At 37.7% G+C, this 22,408-nt stretch overlaps 3 protein-coding genes across 4 annotated transcripts; 2 read left to right on the plus strand and 1 right to left on the minus strand.

Annotated features, from left to right (window-relative positions):
* Positions 1 to 3,019: 3,019 nt before the first annotated feature.
* LOC121806262 (mitogen-activated protein kinase kinase kinase 20-like) lies at positions 3,020 to 4,347 on the plus strand. Its single transcript, XM_042206245.1, has one exon. It carries the CDS (start codon positions 3,125 to 3,127, stop codon positions 4,139 to 4,141), a length of 1,017 nt encoding a protein of 338 aa, XP_042062179.1. The 5' UTR covers positions 3,020 to 3,124; the 3' UTR covers positions 4,142 to 4,347.
* A 2,266-nt stretch (positions 4,348 to 6,613) lies between these two features.
* Positions 6,614 to 16,710, plus strand: LOC121810000 (DNA polymerase alpha catalytic subunit-like). The gene is made up of 31 exons (XM_042210872.1): positions 6,614 to 7,868; positions 8,970 to 9,167; positions 9,242 to 9,325; positions 9,496 to 9,570; positions 9,734 to 9,798; positions 10,172 to 10,262; positions 10,332 to 10,520; positions 10,732 to 10,895; positions 11,018 to 11,132; positions 11,420 to 11,602; positions 11,676 to 11,789; positions 11,987 to 12,106; positions 12,199 to 12,510; positions 12,643 to 12,735; positions 13,020 to 13,138; positions 13,225 to 13,297; positions 13,370 to 13,426; positions 13,526 to 13,618; positions 13,834 to 13,956; positions 14,091 to 14,188; positions 14,280 to 14,325; positions 14,456 to 14,569; positions 14,644 to 14,727; positions 14,843 to 14,956; positions 15,054 to 15,143; positions 15,249 to 15,325; positions 15,516 to 15,726; positions 15,954 to 16,007; positions 16,090 to 16,209; positions 16,307 to 16,381; positions 16,456 to 16,710. The coding sequence occupies exons 1-31, from the start codon at positions 6,735 to 6,737 to the stop codon at positions 16,600 to 16,602; spliced, it is 4,632 nt and encodes a 1,543-aa protein (XP_042066806.1). The 5' UTR covers positions 6,614 to 6,734; the 3' UTR covers positions 16,603 to 16,710.
* Positions 16,711 to 18,410: 1,700 nt separating this feature from the next.
* Positions 18,411 to 20,932, minus strand: LOC121806895 (transcription factor PIF4-like). 2 transcript variants are annotated; one of them, XM_042207066.1, is made up of 7 exons: positions 20,559 to 20,932; positions 20,367 to 20,441; positions 20,217 to 20,282; positions 20,077 to 20,142; positions 18,947 to 19,252; positions 18,805 to 18,865; positions 18,411 to 18,713 (listed from the first exon to the last, which is right to left on the minus strand). In XM_042207066.1, the coding sequence occupies exons 1-7, from the start codon at positions 20,787 to 20,789 to the stop codon at positions 18,586 to 18,588; spliced, it is 933 nt and encodes a 310-aa protein (XP_042063000.1). In that variant the 5' UTR covers positions 20,790 to 20,932; the 3' UTR covers positions 18,411 to 18,585. The 2 variants fall into 2 exon arrangements, with proteins under 2 accessions (XP_042063000.1, XP_042062999.1); XM_042207065.1 differs by having other exon boundaries at positions 18,805 to 18,868.
* Positions 20,933 to 22,408: the final 1,476 nt, after the last annotated feature.

Genomic DNA, 22,408 nt, shown 5'->3' on the forward strand with positions numbered 1-22,408 from the left:
TATACATTATTTCTATTATATTGTTTCTTTTTTCCTTTGGAACTTTATAATATTATTTCTATCTGTCTATAGTTGGCGTAGTGGGCTTCTTTTAATGATATGTATGTATTCTATTTTAGTACTAGGAACAAATTCGATTCATGGGGTTTGTTGTGAAAATAAAGTTAATTATGGTCACTTTTACTCCAAAGCGCTTTATATAGAATTTTTAGTTTGTATATTTATATTGTATTTAATACACTTATGTTAGGTGCGAATTTTTCATTTAAAAAGAAGACAATAATACTATCTTCTTAATAGAAAATTAATATATTACTCCCTCCATATTCAAAAAATAGAAACATTTAAAACGACACAAGTTTTATGCACAATTGGTAAAATAGGTGAGAAAAATTGATAAAGTAAGAGAGATGAAGAGAAAAAATAGTGAAAGTAGAGTTAGTGGATTGTGAGGTCCATGTTCTAAAATAGAAAGATTCTAAAGTTTCTATTTTTAAGGAACGACCCAAAATGGAAATAGTTGACAATCAATAGAAAGCACTCGGTAACGTACGATTAGCAAGCCACTACGTACCGAGCAACACATATATTTGTACTGAGCTACTACATCGACTGTGTTCCCAATAAATGGAGGGGAATTATTGAGTGCAAGGCCGTACTCGGCGAATAGTCAGGTCCTTGTCGGCTACCAACTTGAATGATTTTCGACCAACACGTACAATTTCTCGATATTCCAGGAGATTATTTAACGAGTGCAGAAAATGAAAAGCCTATATTAAGAAAATGAAACGCCTATATTAAGGTGGAAATGAGGGATTATTTATAGTAATCCTCACCTCGTAGCAAATCGAATAATAAATAGCCTAAATTTACATTTGTTGGAATTGTGCATTGAGCATTGATACCATTTTAGATAATACTTAAAATCTCATTTTTGCAATTTGTATACTTTTTACATAAGAATATAGTTTAATATATACCTTTTATACATTTATTTTAGTTGATATTATTGGAAGTTGCTTTGATAGAGATGATCACATATAGAATGAATTATGTCGTATTTAAATAAGAACTATCCCATAAATTGACATTCTTGCTTTCATTGACTTTCTGATGGTTGAGATAGTAGAGTAGAACACAATTAAAATTCCACCACCTAATTAGTTTTTAGTGATTACAATTGAACTTTTTTAGGATTATAAATTGAACAAAAATGAACAGACAAAAATTGAATGTCAAAAATGAAGGTTGCTAACCAATTGAGTATAGTAAATGGGTTGATGAAACTCGTTGAAATTGACGTAGGAGACCTCAACTTCAAGAGATCCTCATAATTTGGACCTTATATATTTGCTACTATTATGTTATAAAGTGCAAGTTGCGTGTAAGTATAATTTGACTTGACAATCCTAATAATGCAAGCCATGCTCACCATCATTAACCACATTTCTAAGTTAATAACAATCAAATTAGTCAAGATGCAATGGATCACTCTTTTAGGAAACTAGCTACCAATAGTACTTGTCACAATAAAAATAGAAATTCCATTTTCTATATTTTTGGAAATAATTGGTTCATGCTTGTCCGAATATTAGTGATTAATTCCCATTAGGCCATTACCAACTTAAATATCTACATTCAATGGATGTACTTCATATTTACAAATAGTATGATTTTTGTCATCGTAAAACATTAGATTGAGATTTTTTTAGTCAAAATTGATCCTTCGTGTATCTACTCTACATCCAATGCATCCACACGTATAGTATAATTAGCAATCAAAGATTTATCTCATTAATATGTTCAAATAGCATAAATGTAGATTACATGAATTAATTAGTAATAAATCTACACGTACATGGAGTATATTTTAACAAGAATAGGATAAACAAATGTATAATTAATTACTCTATGCGTCCCACAATAACTCAATAAAAGTCACATTTGGTACATGTACGAGTTTTTAAAAATATAAAGAATAGTGAATTGAAAAAATTAGTGGAATATGAGACTCACTATTTTATACTATTAGTTTTATAATAAAATGTGAGTTAGTGGAATGCCAAACCTATTTACCATTTATAATAAAAGTGAAATGTGATTTTTATTATGTAACAGACTGAAATGATAAAATGTGACTTTTATTGTGGGACGGGGTAAAATAATAGTAGTACTAGGATTAGCATTTCCTCCTTAAATTAATCTCAACTCTCAAGTAGGAAATAGCAAATTCCCAAAATGCCCTTGGAAGTGTCTAAAGGTTGACAAATCCAATAGAAAACTCCACCAGCCAGCAACGCCTTTTCAAGACTGGTTTGAGTCTTGGTTTTTCAAATTACCTCTTTAATTATCTTCTTAGAAAGTCACTTTACTTCAATAGCCATTTCTAAGCGGATCATCATCGCCAAAAGGTGTAGTCTCCTTCCAAATATAAACACCTCCTCAACTTTATCCAATTACGTCAAAACTCAAAAAGTAATATATGTATATATATACCCTTTTTTCAAATACAAAATAAAATTTCAATTAAAATCCTAAATGAGAGGACAATTTTGAGTTTGAGATTTTGTAAGGACAATTTGTACACTATTATGATCGAATAGTGATGATGGTCACAATAGAATTCAACAATTTTAAAAGAAAATTTACAATGAAAAATTATGGTTGGACAATTACGAGTTGGGGCTATATAGTTTGAGATTTTTGATGATTTGATTTGTAAAAAATATATTGAAGCGATAAATAGCAACTATAGTCAATCTTGAATGTGGAAAAGCACAATTAGTTATTGATTTACTAGTCATGCCTAACAAATATTTATTTCACTATTATTACATTAAAGAATTAATAATTACCACGTTTTCGTTATTTGAGATTCCCGCGAAATATCCTTCCCCACCACGTGCTTTTTTATTTTTAGCAACCCAAATGTTGGCGTCACCTATACATACAATTACTTACAATCCCATTCAATGAATTTCGCTCCAACAAATCCCCCTATAAATACCTTCCACCTTCTCCACACGCTTAGCAGTTCTCTTCATTCCTCTGTTCTCTCTCTCTCTCTCTCTACAAAATCCCCAAACTGAAAAATCGAACAAGCTAAAACTGAAATTCCGCTTAAATGGACTGGTTTCGCGGCGAGAAATTAGGGCACGGAAGCTTCGCGCAGGTGAATCTCGCGATTCCGAGGAGCCAGAGCTCGTTTCTTCATCCACTAATGGCGGTGAAATCCTGCGGCGCTTCCCTCTCTTCGTCGCTGCTGAACGAGAAATCGATACTGGAGGAGCTCAAGGACTGCCCGGAGATCATCCGCTGCTACGGCGACAGCTATTCCTTCGAAAACGGCGAGAAATTGTACAATGTGCTGCTGGAGTACGCCTCCGGCGGCTCTCTCGCCGATTGCCTCAGATCAGCCGGCGATCGGGCGATTCTGGAGCCTCAGATTCGGCGATACACGAAGGCTCTGCTGAAAGGACTTCAGTATATCCACAAATTCGGCTACGTTCACTGCGATTTGAAGCCGCAAAACATCCTATTAACTTCCGACGGCGGCGTGAGGATCGCCGATTTCGGATTGGCGAAGCGCGCAGGAGGCGCTGCCTCCTACGAGCTGCGCGGAACGCCGATGTATATGTCGCCGGAGATGGTGGCCGGAAGCGAGCAGGGGGCGGCGGCGGATGTTTGGGCGCTTGGATGCGTGGTGGCGGAGATGGCGTCGGGATATCCGGCGTGGAGGTGCTCCGATTTAGCAGCGCTGCTGATGAGGATCGGCGTGGGGGAGGAGGTGCCGGAGATCCCCGGGGATTTATCGGCGGAGGGGAGAGATTTTGTGGAGAAGTGTTTCGTGAAGGATCCGAGAGGGAGATGGACGGCTGAGATGCTTCTGAATCATCCGTTTGTGTGCGGTGAGGAAGAAACGAACGGTTGTGATGCGTTGAGAAGCGGAGATTGGAAAATGGCGTCGGCTTCACCTAGATGCCCCTTTGATTTCGAGGAGTGGTCGTGCTCCTTGACCTCGGCGGCGGAGTCGTGGTCCGTTTCCACGGCGGAGGAGCGGCTGAGGGGATTGGTCAATGTCGCCGCCGAGAATTGCCCTAATTGGGCTTCTTCCACAGATGATTGGCTCACAATTAGGTGATGGGTCAAGGGATTTTTTGTTTTTATTTTTTAAATTAATTTAGGGTAGGGAAAACTCGAAACCGAATATCCAATTTTCGGTTTTATTTAATTTATTATGTTATGTAAATAGTAGAAACAGAAGTAGTGATAGAATGATAACCCAACATTGAAGTTGAAGCCGCAAAGTGTACAGTAACAGAAATGATGCTTTTAGTTTGAGTAAAATCATAGTATAGCAGCCATTTTATTCTGTATTTTAATTAATTAATTAATTAATTAATTTTTGTTCATATTATAATGGGCGTTGGGAAATGGCACATTGAAATCCCCCTGATATTTGTGCCCAATTGCGCGCTGCCTCTGCCCATTTACACAAGTTGCTAGATTTGCAACTTGCAATCAATAATCTATACTGTTTCATTATCTTATGCCCCTTATCAACAAGTGTGATCAGTTTCTTCTAGATATACGTTTTCATAGGGATGTCAATCGGGCCAGCCCATTGGGTTTCGGGCCAGCCCTATTCGGGTTGTGGGTTAATCGGGTGCAAGCTAATCGGGTTATGAAAGTTCAATCCTACCCTAAAAGCTCGAGTTTCGGGCTAGCCCATCGGGTTAATCGGGTTGCTACCGATAAAATTAACATGCGATCAATCCAATAAATAATGGTGAAAATTAGTTATATTTATAAAATGTAAAATATTTAATTATGATAAATTTGAGATATATGCTTAAACTCAAACATAAACATGATCAAATACTAATATTTGAAATTTATGCAAAATAAAACATAAACATCAAGAAGTTTTAAAGCATGTTTAGAAATTTAAATATATTTTTTTAGTGAATTTGAAGTTTCTAATTCATTTATCTATTATTATATTAATAAATATATAATATGTAAAATGGAAAGTTATTTTTTAGTAATCTATATTATAAAATAATCAATTAAGTGTCGAATTAGAGTCATACAAATAGAACAATAGAAATTTTATCGGGTTTTCGGGTCTGGCCCTAACAGGTTGCGGGTTAATCGGGTGCGGGCTAATCGGACTGTAATTTTATCGAGCTGGAAATTTTCAACCCTAATCCTATAAATTTGGCAGGCTATTCGGGCCAGCCCACGAATTACGGGCTAAATTGACATCCCTACGTTTTCATGTCTATGTATACAAATCATAATATTTATGTCCATCTATAAATTATTTTTAAAAGGACAAGGTAGTAAAAACAATCCTCAGATTATTGGTGATTTACCATTTCTAAAAGGAATGAGTAATGAGTTGTAGCCCGCCTCTTAATTGCAGTTACTGGTAATTTGTATATCGGCTAAATATGATACTATTATTGTGCAATTTTCGCACTCAGTCTAGCATACAGAATTACAACTTTATCCTTGTACTGTTGTACACTCCAGTCAAGATGAAATACATGCCCAATATTCACGAAATATAAGAGGGAGATGAACCAAGCGACTTTTGAAGATAGAGAATATCCATTTTTTGGCACGAAACATTCATTTTATAATTAATGATCTCAACCCTAAGAGTTGATATTTTGTTCAACAATAATTAACCTAGCAAGCCAATCAAAAATATGAAATCAATCGAGCTCTTTCTGCACTTTAATCCCCGTGAAAATGGCGGTTCCAATATCAACTTAGAGATGGACTTGGGCGACATGTATTGGTAATAAGGGTCACTCCACTTGATCTTCGTGATCTCGTACAAGTGCTTCACTGTAATAGTCGTTGCGCTAACATGGCTCGATCGCTCGCTCCCAACCTTCCTTCCTTAATCTCTGGAAATTAAAATTACCTTTGTAATATACATGGCTAGATTGGGAAAGTCTTAACTTGTCTCAAATCCTGTATCGTGCCAAAAAAGTTGTACTCTGAGTAGTTTGATTAGTTAGGTGTGAATGGGGTCATTTGAATGCTCTTGCTACTAATAATGGAATCTCTCATGGTAGTCTAGTTCAAAAGCTGAAAAATCTTTGGATGTTGCGTAACGAATGTCAATAAATTTAGAGGTTTTGGCCGGCCCAGTGCAAAGTGTCAATCCAAACTAGGTTCAATAAAAAGAACACTCGAGATAGGTCCAATCCATAAACACAATTACAAACTTATCTTCATAAATGGTTACGAGCAAACCAAACAGGCCCTTAGTATTATGGGCTGGAAAAAATCAACAGTTCCAATTTTGAATAAACTTAGTGACTTTATTTTTATATTTTTATAAATCAACTGCAAATCAGACTTCACATAGAAAATTACAGATTTAAGGTTCAAAATTTTTGGATCAGTCATCGGTCCACTTGGTTCGATGTTTTAGTCCAGGTAGTTGGTTGTGATTCTTGCTCCGAACCATTGACTATCTATTAAATTAAATTTTTTATTTAAATTAAAAGAAAGTGGTAAATCAATTTAAATAAGTACAGTAATTACCGAAATGAAGCATTTTGGCGCCAAAAAACACACTCCCGCCACTCACACTTCCTTCTAAACCCTCCCTTTTTTTTATCTCTCTCTCTAAACACCAGACCAGATCTAAAGCAAGGAGAAAACGCCGCCCAGCTGATCTACTGAACCCCAACCGACTCTACGAAGCGACCATGTCCGACGAGGAGCCATCGGTATCCGGACGGCGCCGCGCGCGCGGCGCCGCCGCATCGGCCCGCTCAGAAGCGCTCGAACGTCTCAAGGCGCTCCGCCGAGGCGGCCGCCGCGGGGATCAGGAAGCCGCCGGATTCCAGATCAAGATGGAGCAGCCGATCTACGACACCGTCGACGAGGACGAGTACGAGGCACTAGTCGCCAAGCGCCGCGAGGAATCCAAGGGTTTCATCGTCGACGACGACGGCCTAGGGTACGGAGACGAAGGCCAGGAGGAGGACTGGTCAATTGCCGGCGCCGCGTTATCCTCCGAAGAATCCGAGGGGGAATCGGAGAGGTCGAGGAAGAAGAGGAACAAAAAGGCTCTCAATTCGGATAAGGAAGCGGCGAAGAGGCCTTCTCCGTTGGCCTCTGCTGCGGCGTTGATGGGTAAGCAGAGGATTTCTAATATGTTTACTTCGTCTGTGTTTAAGAAGGATATACAGAAGAATGTTTCGTGTGATAGCATTGTTGATGACGTGATTGCGGAGTTTGCGCCTGATGAGAGTGATAGGGAGAGGAGAAGGAGAGCCAATCCTACAAATTTAGGTTCAAATAAATCCATTAATTTGCCTATGAAAATTGAGAAGCCTTTTCTGAGTAGTTACCCTGATACGATTAAGAAGGAATTTCAGGAGACTTGCACCGGCCTCGGTGATGTGGATTTTGATCCTTCTGAAAAATGTAACAGTATCATAGATGAGGGTAATAGCTCCATTGATGCCGAGAAAGCATTGGACACAGCTGATTTGATGAGAGATGAGGGAACGAAGGAAAGAATTGAAACCGTGAAAAATGAGTTATTGGTTAGTGAATGTGAAGGGGAGAAGGTAGAGAAAAAGGTGTATTCTCTCAATGCAAAACTTGAAGAGGCAAAAGATCCAGCTCTGAGTGCTAATGTAGAGTGGCAAGCACTAAGTGCTGGTATTGTTGATTGTAAGGGGACTGGGACTGGGCTCGGAGGGAATCAGGGAAGCAGTGAGGAGAAATTGGACTTTGAAGTGGAATCCGATGGATCTTTGTCTTTTTATATACTTGATGCTCATGAGGAGATCTATGGTGCTAATGCTGGGAATGTTTATCTCTTTGGAAAGGTATGCTATACTTTACATTGTCCTGATTGTGTGTATTCTTATCAATGTGTGCTAATTTACGTATGGTGTTAGATGGTACTCCATATTTGAGTTTGAATTGGCTTTACGATGATATGTGGACTCTCTTTGACTATTAGACAACATTTAGAGGGTGTTTGGCTGAGTTATAAGCTCCTGAACCCCAACCTACTTTTTTATGGTAAGCAACGATCTTTTTATAAAAATAACTCTACCATGATTTGTTATTTTGAATATGTTCACTTCCAATTTCATATCTTTTTCCATTTTTTGGCTAAAATTGGTCCCATTTATTTGCTCAAAAATACTTTTTGGTCCTATAAATTAAGTGTGTTAGCTTTTGGTCCTAAATAATATGTTTTGGTCCATATTTAACAATTCTACAAAAATTAATGGCCAACTGCGTGTTAAAGTCCAAAATTAGTCCCATACATTTGCATAAAAAACCTATTTGGTCCTACACATTTTAAGCGTGTTAACTTTTGGTCCTAGACAATAAGTTTTGGTCTATATTTAATGTAAGGGACTAATTTTGGACTTTAGTCTAAACTCAATTATCCAAACACTTCCACAACTTATAAGCTCTGCTGGTCTTTTAAATGACAGATATCTTCAAATGAATTGTAATATATTAACATTTGCTTTTCATATCTGGTTGATTCCATCCTTTTATTTTCGTTTACGTCTTAAGGGTAGAAACCAGTCCGACAATTAACTAGGGATGGATCTATTTATTTATTTAACAATTAATAACTTTTAGAACAGAGTATATGTACTTCTGATTTTTGCAAGCTCTCCTGTTAAGCTCTATCTATTTTCATGGTGAACCTGTTATATATTATTTGTTTCATGTCAGTCTTTGTGAATGCTTGACATAGTTTCATTCTGAAATGTGGCTAGACTCTACAAATTATATCTGGCAAACTTTTCCCTTCATCGTCATATCTTGGTTAAGGAAAAATCACTCATGTGCACTCAAATAACTGGCTTCATTTGCACTCAAATTATAAGTATCATTTTTTTAAAAGATATTGACAACTGGAATTAATATGCTGACATCTTATGGTGGTTATGGTGATCAAGGTCAAATCAGGAGGTACATACCATAGCTGTTGCGCAGTTGTGAGGAATATGCAGAGATGCGTGTATGCAGTCCCGACTGTTTCTTTAATTCACAACGAAGAAATCATTGAGCTTGAAAAGAAAGTTGAAATGTCACGAGAAAAATCCCTAGAGAAAGATCTAGAAGAGTCTCAAGCCGATCTACGAGCTAAACTACATGTACTAGCATTCCATGTAACTGTCATATTTTTTTTTATGTATTTATACTCTTCCTGATTATATTTCTTTTTCAGAAGTTGACGTCAGAACTGAAGGCTGAAATAACAAAGGAGTTATTGCAACGGAATGTCTCAACATTCAGAATGGCACTTGTCAAGGTTTGTAAAATAGCAAAATATGGTGCTAAAGACCATTTGCTGAACTTGAATTCTGAACATTACGAAAATGATATCTTGTTCTGTCATTTAGTACTAGGTAATAGAATAGTACTGCTATTATGCTTAGTTCTCAAATTCTGATATTATGTGGTTATTTACTTCTTTCTCAGAGAAACTATGCATTTGAACGAACAGACATACCCCACGGGGAGAATTATTTTCTAAAGATCAATTATCCATTCAAGGTATAGTAAAACTCATTTGGTATAATCTATTATTTCTTGAATTTAAATTCTCTATGCTGTACTTGTTGTTCTCGGAGATTGAGTTGCAACCATTTTTGTGCATATCCTCGTCATAAATTATTGGGTTACTTGTAATTCACACCGATGGTATTTGTCCCTTCAGGATACCCCACTTCCATCAGATCTCAAAGGGAACAACTTCCGCGCTTTGCTTGGAACTCATAATAGGTATTAAAAATGATGTCTCATTCTGGGTGCTGCAATACCTTGATGATCCTGTTTTAGTAGTGCTTACGCACACCTGTTGATAACCATCTTTGATCATGTAGTGGCAAGACTTGCATGAATAGTTTTCTATCACACCTGGCGCACAGTATTTATCTTCATACCTTTTTGTTTGGTCATAATTTAGTAAGTCGGCCACTCCCTAGCAATGTTTGCGTCTGTGATCTTACTTGAAATAAATTTCCCCAAAATTATGTTCAAATTCAGTTTTGCGGGTAAATTTATTTGTGATAAAGCTTATGTGGATACTAAATATATATGGTCATTCAGCCTCTCTTACTGAAGAAAGTGTTCTAATAGTTGATGCTGTTTGCAGTGGGCTGGAAATGTTTCTAATTAAAAGGAAAGTAAAGGGACCGTCATGGCTATCAATCTCAAAATTCTCCAGCTGCACAACTTCTCAACGAGTGAGCCTTTTAACTCTTATAAATGTTGCATAATCTGACCCTGCTGTGCTTATTATCTGATTTGAACAGGTGAGCTGGTGTAAGTTTGAGGTTACTATTGATTTCGCAAAGGATATTCACGTTTCAACTTCATCAAAGACTGTCTCAGAGATTCCTCCAGTAGTGGTTACAGCTCTAAATTTGAAAACTATTATCAATGAGAAGCAGAATGTAAATGAAATTGTCTCTGCATCTGTCATTTGCTGCCACAGGGCTAAGGTATGTCACATGCAGTCTATCATTATAGAAGTTTGCTTGGCTTCAGTGATTTCCACAATCCACACCAAAAGATACAGTCTATTATAGCTGAATAAAGTAGATGTAGTGCTGCTGGCTGATTAGGCTGCCTTTGAAAAAAACTGGTTGAGCAAGCAATTAATTTACAATATTCATAAAAGCACATGTAATAAATGATTGTTGAATCTTCCAGATTGATACTCCTATGGTAATCTCAGACTGGACCCGTCCAGGTATGCTTAGCCGTTTTACTGTTGTGCGCAAACTTGAGGGAGGCATATTTCCTATGGGTTTTACTAAGGAGGCAGCGGACAGAAATACAAAGGCACGGTCAAATGTTATTTGCTATGAGAGCAGGTAAGTTATTTTGACAATTGTGCCTGAGGTTTCACTTTACTATCCATAGATCAATTTTTAACGTTTTGTCATGGTATTTACATTTATTGATCTTCCACTCACTCATCTATAATTTGGCACAGTGAAAGGGCTCTATTAAATCGTTTGATGATTGAGTTGCACGCATTAGATAGTGATGTTCTAGTTGGGCACAATATATCTGGATTTGACCTGGATGTTCTTCTCCACAGAGTTCAGGTATTTATGCATCATTTAGCATATGTTTTTGAACTTGTAAAACACAATTAAAATTATCTAGTTCCTGGCCTCTTGTACTCCGAACCTTCTTTTCTGTTGTTCATTGTCGCAGGGTATTTTTTTTTAAAGAACCGGATACTATTTATCCTTTTAATAGAAAATAAACTACTTTGCTCCTAAAAATTGCTATTCTTAGTTTTTTATCTTCCCTTTATCACTGGTCTCATCATTTGCATTTTCTGTGAGATAATTCATGGAGATTTCCTGTCACATGTTTCATCTCGTAGGCTTGCAGGGTTCCCAGCAACATGTGGTCTAAAATAGGCCGTCTTAAGCGCTCTGCCATGCCCAAACTTCAGAAAAAGGGGAGTTCAGTATTCGGTTCAGGAGCAAGTCCAGGAATCATGTCCTGCATTGCTGGGCGTCTCTTATGTGATACATACATTTGTTCGCGGGACCTATTAAAAGAGGTGTGTTCATTTATTGTTTTTAGTTAGTGAATCTATTGTTTCTTGCAGTTTATTTTGCTTTTGCTTATTCCAGGTGAGCTACTCCCTGTCACAACTAGCAAAAACACAGCTAGATAAGGACCGTAAGGAAATTAATCCACATGATATCCCAAAGATGTTTCAAAGTTCTGGATCACTTATGGAACTTGTAAGTACATGCTCTGTTTGAAATCTTGACCTTATTTCTTTTAGCTTTTAGTGTGTATCATGGTTTCAAAAATGCAATGATTCCAGAATTTAGGTCTGCATCGGCCTCGGCCAAAGATGATCCAAATCAACTTGTCTCAGAATGTATTTATTACAACTGTTAATCTTATACTGCAGTTTATATTACACATTTTTCAGATTGAGTATGGGGAAACAGATGCATGGTTATCGATGGCACTCATGTTCCATCTGAGTGTTCTTCCCCTGACACGTCAATTGACTAACATTAGTGGAAATCTTTGGCATAAAACTCTCCAGGTGAAGTTTGTTGTGAATTAAGAATAAATATCATCATATATTATTCATTTTACTAAAAACATCACAAATTGGACTGCTTTGTCAAATTTCAGGGGGCAAGGGCTCAAAGAGTCGAATATCTTTTGTTGCATTCATTTCATGCCAGGAAGTTTATTGTTCCAGACAAGTTTTCTGCTCAACCCAAAGATACGAAGACTATAAAGCGTAAAACTAGTGCTGGCATCGAGAGCAATGAGAATGATCCTGATGACACAAATTTTGATGAGGCTCCAGAAGATTCTCATGGAAAGACCAAGAAGGGACCTTCATATTCAGGTGGATTAGTGCTGGAGCCAAAGAAAGGACTCTATGACAAATATATATTACTTCTGGATTTCAACAGTCTCTACCCTTCTATTATTCAGGTCAGTAGCATTTCTTTACTCCTATACACCCATCTAAAGCATGAACCCTGCTTTATAACTAAAACCATCTTCCTCAATTTCCATTTAGTGGATGTTGAAGTGTCTTTCCAATTATCTTTCTCTTTTTTTCAGGAATATAATATTTGCTTTACTACTGTTGAAAGATCTCCTGATGGATCGCTTCCCCACCTACCCTCTAGTAACAAAATTGGAGTACTACCGGAGGTAAAAGACATTATAAATATAGTAACATAGACATATCCTCCCACATTAAATTTTTTGGGCACACGAAATAAAAATAACAATAATAATATCTCACATCGGTGTAAAGAAAGAACTGAAACTACTAAATAAGTTTCATGTGTCATTCCTCCTATCACCAATTGGTTTTAGGATGGGACCCTATGGATTTCTATCAATATTCATCTAACACCTTATGTATTTATTCATTAGCATTAATTTATGCACATTTAAATATAATCTTGTACTGAATTACTGCACTTGTGCAGTTGCTTAGGAATTTGGTCGAGAGAAGAAGAATGGTTAAATCATGGTTAAAAACAGCAACTGGTCCCAAAGTTAAACAACTCGACATACAGCAGCAAGCTCTAAAGCTGACTGCCAACAGGTTTTTTCTTCTTTACTTTATTCTTAATTTTATTTGTGTCTCTAATTGTTTCTACCTATTCATTTTTTCAACTAATTGTTGCACAGCATGTACGGGTGTCTGGGATTCTCCAACTCAAGATTCTATGCAAAACCCTTAGCAGAACTAACAACATTACAAGTAAGAAGTTTGTTAACTGAAAACTGATTAGAAATGGAAATGCTATTTTCTGACTTGCGTGTCTTTTTGCAGGGAAGGGAGATTTTACAGAGCACTGTTGATCTTGTACAAAATACTCTAAACTTAGAGGTCAGTACTTGCACAAGATTGCTTGGTTTTCTACTAATTGGGTTGTCATTTTTAATCTAATGCACACTGTGACCCTTAATATTTGTTTCATCTAAGCAGGTTATTTATGGAGACACGGATTCAATTATGATATATAGTGGACTTGATGATATTGGAAAAGCTAAATTGATAGCGGGGAAGGTCATTCAGGAGGTATGTTTTGAATACCTGTTTCGTTGGAGTCTAGGACCAAACTCATGAATTACTGTATAACTGAATCATATAAATAGTGTTTACTGGATTTTACCTTTTGTTCTCATTAAACATTTTAAAACTCAAACCTTGAATTAGGAAATAACCAGGAATCTTGATCAACAGGATGTTTTGCATCTATTTCTCTGCTGAACTGCATAAACTTGAATTGATAGGTGAACAAGAAATATAAGTGCCTTGAGATTGATCTTGATGGCTTGTACAAAAGAATGCTTTTGCTCAAGAAGAAGAAATATGCAGCCGTCAAAATGCAATTGAAGGATGGTGCATTGGTTGAGGTATCCTTCTATATAGTTTTCTGGGTTTTTTTTCACCTAGAGCATCCTTCTCTTTCTTTCATTATAAAATTGCTATGGTTCATCATGACTGGAGTTTTAACCTAGAGCGTCTTGTTCTTCTGGTTTTAATACAGGTCATTGAGCGTAAAGGTCTTGATATGGTTCGCCGAGACTGGAGTTTGCTGTCTAAGGAATTAGGAGATTTTTGTCTCAGTCAAATATTATCTGGCGGGTCAGTTGCTTGCCACTTTCTCTTACTCAGGTGCATGAGTCGGAATTTGCTTGTTTAATTGTCCCTGAATGTCTGCTTCTAATGTTTGCAGTTCCTCTGATGATGTTGTTGAAGTTATACACAACTCCCTCACGAAGGTACTTCCTGTGAACTTGTTTGTATGTTCTCACCTAATATCAAGGTTTTAGGTGCTGAGCTCTAATATCAGAGAAAGTTTTGGAGGTTTATATGAAAGCCTTGAGCAATGCTGGTTGTATGAAACTGCAGATACAAGAGGAAATGAGGAATGGACAAATACCACTCGAAAAATATGTGATCACAAAGACACTAACCAAACCACCTGAAGCATATCCTGATTCCAGAAGTCAACCTCATGTAGAGGTAAGTTGAAAGCATAACTATTAATTCAAATCATTCAGTATCATCATGTGAAAAATCTCTTCCATGGTTTTCAGGTAGCACTTAGACTGAAGAAAAGTGGTTACGCGACTGGTTGCTCTGCTGGAGATACAGTACCTTATGTCATTTGCTGTGAGCAGGTCTGGCATATAGCGCTTATCAGCTTTTCTTTCTATACTTTAACACATGTATATTTTAACTGAACTTCTGCACATTAACACAGTAAGACATAACTTATTGCATGTGTACTTGTAGGGAACTGGTTCTACTTCGTCAGTTGGAATCGCCCAGCGGGCAAGACATCCTGATGAACTGAAAAGGGACAATGGAAACTGGATAGTTGACATTGACTATTACCTAGCCCAGCAGGTATTGCTCTGCCTGTGCTAGTATCAGATGCTATTACTGGTTCTTTTAAAATGCTGCATATCTTATATTGCCTAAAATATTCAACAAAATGTCGCAGGTTCACCCTGTAATATCTCGTCTATGTGCATCGATTCAAGGTACAAGTCCAGCGCGATTGGCTGATTGTTTGGGGCTTGACTCATCAAAGGTTAATGACATCTCCATGTTTCGTTTCATGATATGCACATGTATGCATATGCATCTTTTTAATTTGGTTATGCCGTGCTAAACTGTATTCCATCTAAATTCTCAGTTCCAGAATAAATCAATTGATTCTTCCAGCAATGATCCATCCAGCTTGCTATCATTTGTATTGGATGACGAAGAGAGGTGTGTGTCTTGATATGAACTTAGTTCTGTCTGTGATACGCTCTAGATGCTCAATGATCAAATAGAGATCGTCCTTTATTAAGATCTGCTACATATGTGGTGATGTAAATTATAGATGTAATATATCTTCAGTGAAAAGTGAGTATCACCAGAATCATATTGGATTCTATTGATTGTCTAAAAATTGCAGATATCGTGGTTGTGAACCATTGGTTCTATCGTGCCCAAGCTGCTCGGGCACCTTTGGATGCTCGCCAATATTGACCTCAGTTTGTACGTATATCAATACCAAGCCAGAAGATGTGCAAGCAGGATCTGATAATTTCTGGCACAAATTGTGCTGCCCAAGGTGCCCAGAAGGAGATGCTGGGAAATTAACTCCTGCCTCTATAGCTAACCAGGTAGTTTTTATTATTTTTGTGTTTGTTTAGGTCAGTTTGTGAAGATGGGAACCGCAAAGATTTACTACTTTTTAATGGCTTCAATCTAGTGGAAGCTAGAAATTCCTTCACTAAAACTACATGAATTTATACTACTAAACCATGTATACATAGAAAGCTAGAGAGTTGGGATTTGTTAGGTATCACTCCACTCACTCCCAGCTAGCTGACTCTCCTGTTTTTATCAGGTGAAAAGACAAGCCGAAAGATTTGTCTCGATATATTACAAGGGCCTGATGATGGTATTTACTTGAACTACTCTATGCTGAAAATGGACGTGAAGAGTGCAATTTATTATTGTCTGCTAAATGTTGTTTTTTATAGTGTGACGATGAAACTTGCAACTACACTACACGCGGTGTGAACCTTCGTGCACAAGGGGATTCCCAGAGAGGAACAACTTGTCCAAACTATCCTCGCTGTAATGGACACCTCATCAGAAAGGTTTTTTACCTTTAAACTTTTAAGACTCTTCTTCTTCACACTAGTTTTGAAACAAAAGATAAACTGAAATTTTGGTCCTTTATTTTACATCAATCAGTACACGGAGGCAGATCTGTATAGACAGCTGATGTACTTTTGCTACACGCTAGACACGGTGCGCTGCATCAGCAAGGTATGATTTTCGACTTGTCTTTGCAGTTGCATTTGCATTTGAAGTGCCAAGATTGAAACATGTTGTGTTTGTAGATGGAGGCGGATAAGAGATTGGCCGTGGAGAAAGAAGTAGCGAGAATCAGGCCTCTGGTTGAAATGGCAGCGTCGACAGTTGAGAAGATGCGCGATAGATGTGCTTATGGATGGCTTCAGCTCAAAGACTTTGTTGTTTTAGTTTAGCTTTCAAAGTAATGGTTTTGTTCATTGTATTTGTGATCTGATCTGTGCATGCCAAAATGTTGCAACTAATAACTTATTAAGAGTAAAAATTATAGAGTTGATTATTTATTTTAGAGCTCTTTAAGTAATTTACTTCCCCAGCCATGTTCTAAGAGTTTTTTTGTTAGTGAACACAATAAAGAAGTAACAAATTATATTTAGCTAGCAGGATAAATTAATGAGAAAAAAAAATACTCCTATCAAAGAAACGTATGCTTTTATCAGTTGAAAGGTCTCCATCCATATTAGCCCCTCATTCATTTTTATTCTACATCAATTTTATTTATTAATAATTTTGTAGGTTTTGCATTTGTTGTTGTTTTGTTACATGCAGTAATCCATATTTTTATTATTTTTTTATATTCTTAATGCTTTGATAATTATTTTGATTTGTATGCATTTTTTCTTATTTTACTTAGTATTATCTTCATGCTTTCGTAGTTATATTCTTAGTGCTATTTTTATTGTTTTGATTTGTGGCTATATCACAACATTAATTATGTAATACGAATTGTTAGCTTAGTTGTGCTGTGAATAAATGTGAGTATTTTGTAATTTACGTTGTGTTACTGTAAAATTTAACAATTTTTATACTACTATTATTTTATTGTTAATAATGTAATTATCTGTCGTACACTTGCACACCCAAATTCAAAATCCTGGATACGTCCATTGTTTAATCTTTAAAACCCCTCTTCTTTTTTCTCTAAAATTATGATTAATAACAATTCTCTTTTTTTTGGCATGGTGACCTTTTGATAATATCCTCTTTTTTATTTCTTATGTTAAGAATCCAAGTAGTGTTTATTTTGAGCGGTAGTGACTTTGGTCCAAAGAGTGGTTGACCGCAATGACGATCAAGTGTGTCCTAAATCTTATGGTAGTTGATCAATCATATATTCATAGTAGTAACAAATTAACAATGAGCTACTATGACACGTCAATGTATCCTTTTTACTTATTTCAAAATTTTGATTTTTACTATTTTTTTCATCTCATACCCATATAACATTCTAAATAAGCTAATTATGAAATTTTATTTTATTTTATATCATCATTCATCAGCTAGCTCAGATATAATATCCGCATCACAAACATTATTTCTCGAATAATTTTACTTCTAGATGTATTTGCCAACACCTGCGCATACATATTATACACTAATAATTTGATCCAATTAAAAAATTCATCTGTAATTTTTGAAATTTTACAAATGGTCCTACATGAGTATTTGTAAGTATGATTAAAGTGTTTTTGGAATAAACCATAGCTGCAAAATACAAAATTACGATGAAAGTGTATAACATAAATTTGGCAAAAATATTTAACGCATAGTCAAGTTTAGTGTACAAATCAACGAAATTCTTTTTAGAAGTGTCTAAAAGTTGACGCCTTCTCATATAATTAGGAGTGAAAAAAAATTCAAAAACTGAATATCCGAACTAAATTTTTTAGAAACTTTAAAATTTGGTTTGGTGTTTTCTATTTTTTGGTTCGGTTCAGACGAAAAGAAAAACTGAAAATCGAATTATATTTTAAAAATTTGTTGTCTTTGCCGGAAAAAAGATGTCGATTTTTGCATGATTTTAGTCAAACATAATCTTACTTTTTTTTTTGTCACATGAAACAATTGAAAACTAGAACCTTACCAAATGCGTCGCTGGAAACTAGCTTTTGTATGAATTCAAAATACTATTTGCAAAACACACTTTTTGTTCGTTTATTATATCGAATCAAGTTAACATCGATTAAAATAACAAACCATGACATTGATATCTTAATTACTCATACCATAAAATAAATATATCTAGGCTTCTCAATAAAAAATAGCTTTAGCATCCATCACATACATGCTAAAAGGTAGCCATACAAAAAAAACACCAGTATCAGAAGCTAGCTAACTTTCTATTTCTAATTAACAGTGGCTGCAATATACCAGACATTCTACTTGTCATGAGCTGAGAAGACTGGGTCATTAACATAGCTTGTAAGAATGTCACATCCTTCCAAAATATTTGCCTTCAAATCGGATAACCGAGTGTCCAATTCGATTGAAGATCCCGCTTTTGGTCCTAATATGATTATCCAAAGGGTGAGAAATGATAAATCGCAACAAGTATTATTTTCTTTCAAACAGATCCTAGATTGAGATCAGATTCCTACCAGTAGAGCTAGTTTGAGGGCACTCCTCCGTCAAAGGCTGACGCAGCAACACCTTCTCACTCTTCTGAAGAAAGGTTTTTCGCGTTGATGAAACACTACCTTTTATGAAGCAAATAAAAACAATGAGTTGAAAAGGCCTTACTTGAAATGATCTGGAGAGTTGAAATGCTCCCTGCTGCTGCATGATTGATTCGACCTCCATTGAAGTTTTTGAACTGAGCATAGTTGAGAAATCGGACAAGCGCTCCTGCTTAACAAAATTTTCTGGTAGCCTGAGAGGCGAATCACCTAAGATGTTCTGGTCCAGGATAACTTGTTTCATCATATTTACATCTGAGTTTTTATTTGTGTCATAGACATCCGCCTGCATTTGAGAAACCTGATCCGACTGCAGCATGCCCGGCAGGCAAATAGGATAAAGGCTTAACCCGTTTCTCATTGTTAACATCTGCAAAACTTGGATAAGGTAAGGCACATGTATAAATCGCCAGAAATACATAGCAATAACATAAAAATTCAAAGAAAGCAAATCAATTCCCATACTATACTATCTTTTATTTATTTTTTAGACTAATTCCTATATATCTGGATATTTGATCATTTAAAAATTTGTTCCCTCACGTAAACTGTGAGGATTATATAGCTAGCAAACAAGTTCCCACCAAGCTGAGAATTCAGCCCATCCCATCACGAGACGGGGTCCAATAACTCAACCTTCTCTTTTGGAAGCGGCATTAAGTGAATTTTTACAGAACTAACACACAGAATCTAGATGAAAAATTAATAATACTCCATCTCACTACTAATCTTGGTGAGGAAGTTGCATCACATTCCACTTGCCAGAATCTAGTTGAAACAGGAAATATGCAACTTTTAAAATCATGTGCTCAAACTATCTCAACATACTCAAATATTTAACAAAAGGTAAGTTTCACAAGTAATTTTTCCACACTATTTCCAAATCAGTCATATTTCAGCAAAAAAAAAATGGATAGTAGGAGTATTACACAAGCTTTGCTGTCGAACTACCAAAACTAGTAGAAAGAAATCCAGTAATCAGAATAACTAGTTATGCTACCAATTGAAGAACAAATAATGTTAATAAACTCATATTCACTGGTTTTCTTAATGCCAGACATATGTAATACCAGCAACTAGTGGTCACTCTGTAATTTCTAATGAACCTGTTGCAGGTATAAGTATAAACCACATAATCAACCTATAATCATAATTTCAGGAGCAAATAGAGTCATTAATGATGGAGATGCTCGCCTGTACTTGGAGCTGGAGCTGCTTGAGATACTCGATAACTTCGTCGAGCATCGACGCCTTATCAGTCTACACAATTTTTAAACAAATGAAAGCCATTAGCATCATGGAAAGAGATCACCTAATAAGCATTATGTTATTACCTTGTTTGAATTCGGAATTAGATTTTGCAACGCCTTCATTTTCTCATTAATCCTGCTCCTCCTCCTCTGTCAAAGTCCACCAACAATCTCAAAACCCCTTTCCCCCACAAGTGGAAGCAAAAAAACGTTGAAAGGTAAGCGGATAAGCACCTTTTCAGAGAGATTATGCACCTCCGCAGCCCTAGTCCTCTTCGTAGAGCACCGCGGCTTCTCCGCCGCAGCTTCCTGCACATAATCAATCACACGCACACATCAACAAACCATGCAAATACCTTTAAAAAATCACAGATCCTCCTATTTAGCCCTAGGCATGCAAAAATTGCGACGAAAATCGAAAATGACCTCGCTCTCATAGTCGCAATCATCCGGCGACACATTGGCGAGGCCGCAGGAGTTGAGGGCGGAGATCTGGCTAACTAGTTGCTGTTCTGGCGCAGAGGTTGGAAGGGGATGAGATTGGTGAGAATGCGAGGGTGGAGAATTAGATCGGAGCAGGATTTGGTGGAGGAAAAGAGAAATGTCATCCGGTTCATGAGGAGAGTAGTGGTAATTGTCATCGTAGAGATTCGCCATTGAATGCTAAAGCAGAAACATGAAAACAGGCGGTGGTAGAGTGGAGTATGAGGTTTGCTTGAATACTGTATCTGTATGAAACAAGGGAGGAAAATGCAGGAGAGAGTGAGAGAGAGAGGGAGCAGTTATGATGAAAAGCGCGGCTTTTGAGTATGCAGAAGGAGGCGCGTGTGTTTGGCTTCATTTATTTAAAAAGTCTGCAAAAAGCAACTCAAAAATGTGTGTACTTGTCGTGGTTTTAGAGTTATTCGACGGTCAAAATTTTGTTTCCGCTACTACAGCAAACACTTCCAATAGCCTCCAAATTTTATAATCAATTTTCATTTTAGCATTATTTTTTATTTCAATCAAGTATAATTAAAATCACCGTAGTGTAAATAATTAGAAACCGAGATAATTGGGACCGAATACTCGTTGTATTGAAAAGGGTAAAATTGTACAACGAATATTTAAAATAGAATATAAATAAAAATAAAATACAAATAAAAACTCCGCCACCGTCTACTCGGTGTCGAAGTCGGCTTCCTCGTCTTCTTCACCGCCTCCCTCTTCTTCTCCGCCTCCCTCGCTGCTGCCGACTGCTGTTGCCCCAGTTGCCTCATCAGCCAACCCTAGACGCCGCTGAAGCCGAGTTATGAGCTTCAAGTATATATTCTTGATGAACGGGTCAGTCTCCGCTCCGTATTTGCCGCAGACGTCCTGCAGTTATTGCATCAAATGCGCATCGAGGTTCTCCCTCAAGACCTCGGCAGGACCAGGAACCATCGGCTGTGGGATTGGGGCAGGCTGCGTGAAACGCGATCCAAACGGCGCCGACGATAGGCGGGAGGCACTTCTAGCCCCTCTGGCGCTGCGGATAGAGGCATGTTGTCCCGGGGGCCGTCCTCGCCTAGTGTGTGTAGGGACGGGCTCTTCGACTTGCTCGTCGCTCTGCTCGCACGAGTGCGAGCCGCTTCCGCTGCTGTAGTCCCCGGCAAGGTTGTGTCTTGTACGCTTCAGTGTAGGAGCTCCACTGACCTCTTGCGCGCAGATGGCCTTGAATTTCGGACAATCCGCGAGGACTTGATACTCCTCTCACATTGTGAACTTCGGCCAGCCCTCCGTGTTGTATTGGCCCATTGACAGGGCCCTCGCGTCTGCTTCGCTTCGGCCACTCTCAGCGTGCATAAGGTTGTTCTGGTATATGCACGCGAACCGCTTGGTAGGCGGGAGAATCCGAGACCACTTTTGGCGGATCTGTTCTGGGTCGAGCTCTCGGGCGCCCCGCTGCTTGAACTCGTCGTACGCCATCAGAACGCGCCTACAGAAGCTCCCCTCGGTCTGATCGGTGCCCACTATGGGGTCCGATGTGATGGCATCCCAAGCTTTGGTGTAGTGCGTGCCCCGTTAGTGTCCGGCTTCTGGCTCCGCTGCCTCGCTACCTGAGTCGCCGCCGCCTCTGCCCGAGCCGCCTCCGCTGCCACCGCGACTGCCTCTTCCGCCGCCGCCACTGCCACTGCTTCCACCCGCCGTATCCGGTACGCCGGAACTGAGCAGACCCATCATGGTATCCAGTGCGTCTTGATCTGCTTCGGTGAAAAGAGATTGGCTGGATTGGAAAGGGGTCTCCGGACGCGGCT

Source organism: Salvia splendens, chromosome 6, assembly GCF_004379255.2.
Source record: "Salvia splendens isolate huo1 chromosome 6, SspV2, whole genome shotgun sequence".
NCBI lineage: Eukaryota > Viridiplantae > Streptophyta > Magnoliopsida > Lamiales > Lamiaceae > Salvia > Salvia splendens.